This window comes from Oncorhynchus masou, unplaced genomic scaffold (assembly GCF_036934945.1).
Source record: "Oncorhynchus masou masou isolate Uvic2021 unplaced genomic scaffold, UVic_Omas_1.1 unplaced_scaffold_2279, whole genome shotgun sequence".
Lineage (NCBI taxonomy): Eukaryota > Metazoa > Chordata > Actinopteri > Salmoniformes > Salmonidae > Oncorhynchus > Oncorhynchus masou.
The window spans coordinates 13,069-20,000 of NW_027008748.1; the positions used below are offsets into that span (position 1 = coordinate 13,069).

At 47.2% G+C, this 6,932-nt stretch overlaps 1 protein-coding gene across 1 annotated transcript in view; it reads left to right on the top strand.

The window, feature by feature from the left end:
* The first annotated feature begins 2,280 nt into the window (after positions 1–2,280).
* The window catches only part of LOC135533189 (cyclin-G-associated kinase-like), a 27,147-nt gene continuing 22,495 nt past the window's right edge, over positions 2,281–6,932 (top strand). The window contains exons 1-7 of the mRNA XM_064960586.1: positions 2,281–2,362; positions 2,952–3,066; positions 3,810–3,952; positions 4,922–5,047; positions 5,687–5,776; positions 6,017–6,152; positions 6,698–6,810. Of these exons, the coding sequence (XP_064816658.1) occupies positions 2,360–2,362; positions 2,952–3,066; positions 3,810–3,952; positions 4,922–5,047; positions 5,687–5,776; positions 6,017–6,152; positions 6,698–6,810 (726 nt within the window). The 5' untranslated portion in view covers positions 2,281–2,359. The remainder of the gene's footprint in view (positions 2,363–2,951; positions 3,067–3,809; positions 3,953–4,921; positions 5,048–5,686; positions 5,777–6,016; positions 6,153–6,697; positions 6,811–6,932) is intronic.

Sequence of the window (6,932 nt, forward strand, 5' to 3'; positions counted from 1 at the left end):
TGTAGCGCCCTGTTCCTTTATGTAGCGCCTTTATGCAGCGCCCTGTTCCTTTATGTAGTACCCTGTTCCTTTATGTAGCGCCCTGTTCCTTTATGCAGTGCCCTGTTCCTTTATGCAGCGCCCTGTTCCTTTATGTAGTGCCTTTATGTAGCGCCCTGTTCCTTTATGTAGCGCCCTGTTCCTTTATGCAGCGCCCTGTTCCTTTATGCAGCGCCCTGTTCCTTTATGCAGCGCCCTGTTCCTTTATGCAGCGCCCTGTTCCTTTATGCAGCGCCCTGTTCCTTTATGCAGCGCCCTGTTCCTTTATGTAGCGCCCTGTTCCTTTATGTAGCGCCCTGTTCCTTCATGTAGCGCCTTTATGTAGCGCCCTGTTCCTTTATGTAGCGCCTTTATGTAGCGCCCTGTTCCTTTATGTAGCGCCTTTATGTAGCGCCCTGTTGCTTTATGCAGCGCCTTTATGTAGCGCCCTGTTCCTTTATGTTGTTCCTTTATGTAGCGCCCTGTTCCTTTATGTAGCGCCCTGTTCCTTTATGTAGCGCCCTGTTCCTTTATGTAGCGCCCTGTTCCTTTATGTAGCGCCCTGTTCCTTTATGCAGTGCCTTTATGTAGCGCCCTGTTCCTTTATGTTGCGCCTTTATGTAGCGCCCTGTTCCTTTATGTAGCGCCCTGTTCCTTTATGTAGTGCCTTTATGTAGCGCCCTGTTCCTTTATGTAGCGCCCTGTTCCTTTATGTAGCGTCCTTTTCCTTTATGTAGCGCCCTGTTCCTTTATGCAGCGCCTTGTTCCTTTATGTAGTGCCTTTATGTAGCGCCCTGTTCCTTTATGTAGCGCCTTGTTCCTTTATGTAGTGCCTTTATGTAGCGCCCTGTTCCTTTATGTAGCGCCCTGTTCCTTTATGTAGCGCCCTGTTCCTTTATGTAGCGCCCTGTTCCTTTATGTCGCGCCCTGTTCCTTTATGTAGCGCCTTTATGTAGTGCCTTTATGTAGTGCCCTGTTCCTTTATGTAGCGCCCTGTTCCTTTATGTAGCGCCTTTATGTAGCGCCCTGTTTCTTTATGTAGTGCCTTTAGGTAGTGCCTTTATGTAGCGCCCTGTTCCTTTATGTAGTGCCTTTAGGTAGTGCCTTTATGTAGTGCCCTGTTCCTTTATGTAGCGCCCTGTTCCTTTATGTAGCGCCCTGTTCCTTTATGTAGTGCCCTGTTCCTTTATGCAGCGCCCTGTTCCTTTATGTAGTGCCTTTATGTAGCGCCCTGTTCCTTTATGCAGCGCCCTGTTCCTTTTTGTAGTGCCTTTATGTAGCGCCCTGTTCCTTTATGTAGTGCCCTGTTCCTTTATGTAGTGCCTTTATGTAGTGCCCTGTTCCTTTATGTAGTGCCCTGTTCCTTTATGCAGCGCCCTGTTCCTTTATGTAGCGCCCTGTTCCTTTATGTAGCGCCCTGTTCCTTTATGCAGCGCCCTGTTCCTTTATGTAGCGCCCTGTTCCTTTATGCAGCGCCCTGTTCCTTTATGCAGCGCCCTGTTCCTTTATGTAGCGCCCTGTTCCTTTATGCAGCGCCCTGTTCCTTTATGCAGCGCCCTGTTCCTTTATGCAGCGCCCTGTTCCTTTATGCAGCGCCCTGTTCCTTTATGCAGCTCCCTGTTCCTTTATGTAGCGCCCTGTTCCTTTATGCAGCGCCCTGTTCCTTTATGTAGTGCCCTGTTCCTTTATGTAGTGCCCTGTTCCTTTATGTAGTGCCCTGTTCCTTTATGTAGCGCCCTGTTCCTTTATGCAGCGCCCTGTTCCTTTATGTAGCGCCCTGTTCCTTTATGTAGCGCCTTTATGTAGTGCCCTGTTCCTTTATGTAGCGCCCTGTTCCTTTATGTAGCGCCCTGTTCCTTTATGTAGCGCCCTGTTCCTTTATGTAGCGCCCTGTTCCTTTATGTAGTGCCCTGTTCCTTTATGCAGCGCCCTGTTCCTTTATGTAGTGCCCTGTTCCTTTATGTAGTGCCTTTATGTAGCGCCCTGTTCCTTTATGCAGCGCCCTGTTCCTTTATGTAGTGCCTTTATGTAGTGCCCTGTTCCTTTATGTAGTGCCTTTATGTAGTGCCTTTATGTAGCGCCTTTATGTAGCGCCCTGTTCCTTTATGTAGCGCCCAGTTCCTTTAGGTAGCGCCTTTAGGTAGTGCCTTTATGTAGTGCACTACGTTTGACCAGCTCCAATAGCATGCCATTTGGAACACATACTTTGTTCTGTATTTGTTAAATGGTTGTCTGTCTGTTTGTGTGTGTGTGTGTGTGTGTGTGTGTGCGTGTGCGCACACAGAGGCTCCTGTCCCACGAGGAGGAGAAGAACAAAGAAATCATCCAGGAGGTCTGCATCATGGTATCTTTTTGAGTGGTTCTGTGTCCTCGTCGAACACGGAACATTCGGAACACGGAACAACATCCTTTAGTCAAGGAACAGCTGACGTGGCTGTCTGCCATAATAACCATTTTCGATAAAATAGACCAATCTGAATAAAGTAGACAATATTCTTTAAAAAAAAAAACATTCTGGTGTAGGAGTCAAATGGCAATATGGATTTGGCACCTCATACATCCACATTCATGACCCTAACCTCTGACCCTAACATTATTAAAACAGCCTAATTCCCTTAAACTTTATTTCCATTGGCATTTAGGGTCTAATGTGGCCCTGATTTTTTTTTTCCAGGCCGTATCTCAACCGGCTGTGATTGGGAGTCCCATAGGGCGGCGCACAATTGGCCCAGCGTCGTTTCGGGTTTTACCGGGGTAGGCTCTCATTGTAAATAAGAATTAGTTCTTAACTTACCTGCCAAAGTTTAAATAAAGGTTAAATAAAAATGAAAAAAAAAAAAAAAGTAAAGCACTAATGGAAACTGGGCTTAAGAAACAACCCAGTTTCATATACAGACAATCAGTTCTTTTTCTTTGACCTGAGTGTTGTGTAGAAAAAGCTCTCTGGTCACCCCAACGTGGTGCAGTTCAGCTCTGCAGCGTCCATTGCCAAGGAGGAGTCGGACACGGGCCAGGCTGAGTTCCTCATTCTCACAGAGCTCTGTAAAGGTACTGTAGACTCCACTTTATCGCTTTGCGGGACCGGGCCCCCTCTGTGCGGGACCGGGCCCCCTCTGTGCGGGACTGGGCCCCCTCTGTGCGGGACTGGGCCCCCTCTGTGCGGGACCGGGCCCCCTCTGTGCGGGACCGGGCCCCCTCTGTGCGGGACCGGGCCCCCTCTGTGCGGGACCGGGCCCCCTCTGTGCGGGACCGGGCCCCCTCTGTGCGGGACCGGGCCGGGCCCCCTCTGTGGTACACAGTGACGTCATAAAGCTGTTTAAAGTATTTCAAGCAACGTCCGCACTGCGTTTTCTGTTTCGCTGTGCGCAGCGCTAAGGGCTGAAATAGAAGCCTAACGTTTACTCTTCCTCCTGGAACGTAATGTGGATGTAGCGACATCTTCTAGAGGCCTTTTTTTGGAGTGGTATATTCACAAGTCTGTAATACAGTTTATACTTCTGTGAATATGCCTGATGTTATCAAGCAAATGTATGCGCTGTAGTCTTCTACTAATTAGCAATACCTTTATGGCTGGTGTCCCATGCACAGATTGAGCCTAGTTCGGAACTAAAAAGCATTCTCAATAGAGACTAAGATTCTTCATTGAAAGATATGTTTTGTCCAGGACTGAACGTAATCTGTATCAGGGAAACTGCCCCATAATGTTTAGTCAGTGATTTAGCAATTGCTTTGACTAGTACTCTTCATTTTGCTGATCAGGCACTTCCTGTCTTCCTGTCTTCCTCCCTCAGGTCAACTGGTGGACTTCATCAAGCGGGTGGAGCAGAAGGGACCCATGTCATGTGACACAGTGCTGAAGATCTTCTACCAGTCGTGTCGCGCTGTGCAGCACATGCACAAACAGAAACCTCCTATCATCCACCGGGATCTTAAGGTGCGCAGTTCAAAGCCCAACTCGCCCTTGTAATTTCTCCAAGGTGCAGCTCTAGGATCAGTGTCCCTTTCCCAATCCTAACCTTAGCCATTAGTGGAGGAAATGCAAAACTGACCCAAGATCAGCATCTCTGCTGCAACATCACCCTACTTCCCCTCTCAACTCCTGCCATTGCCAATACCTCTTCCTCCTTTACTACACCATACTATACCTGCTACCATCTGTATGCTATCTAGACATAACCATTCTCTTCCTCCTCCGGTAAGACTTCCCTCCCTCCCTGCTCTACCACTCTGCCACACTTAAACTTTCAGTCACTTGTTTGTCAGATGTTTTTATTTGATTTGATCAGTGACCAAACACCCTGGTGATGTGCTTGCTGTAGCTACAGAGTGCTGATGTAGACGTCTGTGTTCCCTGGGACCCCTCCACCCCTCGCCTGGCCCATCACGCTCTGTTTCCTGACTTTCTAGCGGACTCGGGGATTGTTTTAAGTGTTTTTGGAATTGCAACTGAGGACCGGGTCAAACCAGAGGCTATGCGTTTTGTGACAAATGTTCTGATGAGCGGCGTTGCCTCGCTGCAATATTTTCATGTGGCCTGCTGATTTGAGACTGAGAAGCACCCTGCTTCAAAAGCGACATTAAAATAAATCACCCTGCTTCAAAAGCGACGTTAAAATATATCACCCTGCTTCTGAAGCGCCCTAGAAAATATATCACCCTGCTTCTAAAGCACCCTAGAAAATAAAGGTGTTGCTGCCTACTGTCCTTGCTTTATTGATGTTTATCAGAATCACCTTGATTCGCCAAATACATTTACTTCTTACAGGAATTTGATCTGGTGAAATGGTGCTGACATCGCCTTACAACAAACAAAATTCCCAGACCAAATATAGAAAAAAAAATGTACACACAAACTACAATCGCATAATGAGCCACTGTCCTTTTTTTTGTCTGCCTCCTCCAGATTGAGAACTTGCTGATCAGTCACCAAGGCACCATCAAGCTGTGTGACTTTGGCAGTTCCACCACAATATCCCACTACCCTGACTACGGCTGGTCAGCCCAGAAGAGGTCCATGGTTGAGGATGAGGTGATTTAGGAAACCCCTGTTCTAATACTCCTTTCACTATCGCTGCTGTAGACTCCCCAGGAGAGAGGAGGCCTAGTCCTGGACTATAAATCTACTTTAATGGATCATTTCCTTAAATACTTTTTAGTCCAGAATTAGGCTTAATTAGTGTCTGGGAAACCATCTCCTATTGATATAATTACACAAAATTATACTTTATTCCTGCACCAATGTTGGTTAGTCAAATCGGAACACACTGGCTTTCCTCAAACCCTGTAACGCCAGTCTATTTTCCTCCAGTTTAATGGTGCTCTACAGGAAACTAGCATGGATACAGAAAGTTACTTATTGGCTAGAAGAATCACTCATGCATAAGATTTTCTTGGAAACGGGCTGTTAATCCCCACATTTTCCTGGGAAAAGTAAAAGGTTAGATGTTGTCTGTATTTGAATGTGAGGAAAATAGCTAAACCTTAGACACAGAATGACTAGGACTTGGAACCTCGGATAGGTAAACTCATGGATGCACTCAAAATGGCTGCCAGACGACCCATTATGACATCATTAACTTAAATGGGGAGGCCCGTTCTGCTCGTTCTTGTTCTGTGAGCTACCGCTAAACTAAAGTTACCCTCTCTGGTCACCTTCCACTGTACCCAGATCACCAGAAACACTACTCCGGCCTACAGGACACCTGAGATGATTGACCTGTACTCCAACTTCCCCATTAACGAGAAGCAGGACATCTGGGTGAGTCTTGTCACAGCAACATTATTTAGTCTGTCTATTTGTTGTTTTGTTTGCTGCTATATTGGTTGCTATATCACCTGCTACGGTGCCCTTTGTGCTCTGGTCAAAAGTAGTGCACTGTAAAGGGAATAGGGGGTTATTTAAGTGGTTAAAGGGACAATTAAAAAACCTCATCTCTATAGCCTGTTGATAATTTTTCTCTCTCTCTCTGTGTGTGTGTCTGTGCGTCTCTCTCTCCAGGCATTGGGTTGTATCCTCTACTTGTTGTGTTTTAAGCAGCACCCCTTCGAGGAAGGCGCTAAGCTGCAGATAGTCAACGGGAAGTACGCCATCCCCCAGAATGACGTCAAGTACACTGTTTACCACGAGCTCATCAGTAAGGATCCTCCGTTCATTCATCAGATCGGGGCTCTGAAATGGGTGGTTGTCTTAGTAAATGCGGCCTGTGGTTGTAAAAAATAAATGAATAGTTGAATATCTGATTAAAAATGAAGAGAATCCCTGTACCCAGCAGTCCATCGAGGTGTAGTTGCTGTTTTTGGCAGGATCGACTATTATTTTCAAGACGTAACAAAACGCGCACTTAAAAAATATGGTCGACCGACTTTGAGATCATGATGTGAGATCTGCCAGAAGAGGACTGGCCACCCCTCGGAGCCTGGTCCCTCTCTAGGTTTCTTCCTGGGTTCCTGCCTCTGGCCACCCCTCGGAGCCTGGTTCCTCTCTAGGTTTCTTCCTGGGTTCCGCCTCTGGCCACCCCTCTGAGCCTGGTTCCTCTCTAGGTTTCTTCCTGGGTTCAGGCCTTCTATATTTTTTTTCCTAGCCACTGCTTCTGCCACTGCATTGCTTGCTCTTAGAGTTTTAGGCTGGTTATCTGTTAAGACGTTAAGACGTTTGTGGCCATTCCTCTCCTCTTCTCAGGATCCATGCTGAAGATCAACCCAGAGGAGAGGCTGTCCATCACGGAGCTGGTCAACCAACTACAGGAGATCGCTGCGGCGCGCAATGTCAACCCCAAGTCTCCCATCACCGAGGTAACCGACTGACCTTCAACCCCCTGACTCTTGACCTCTGAACCCCTTCTGCTTGTCTGACCTTACTAGCATTGCAACCCAACTCCTTCATGACTCCTTTCTAGAGCCTTTTGCATGAGGGG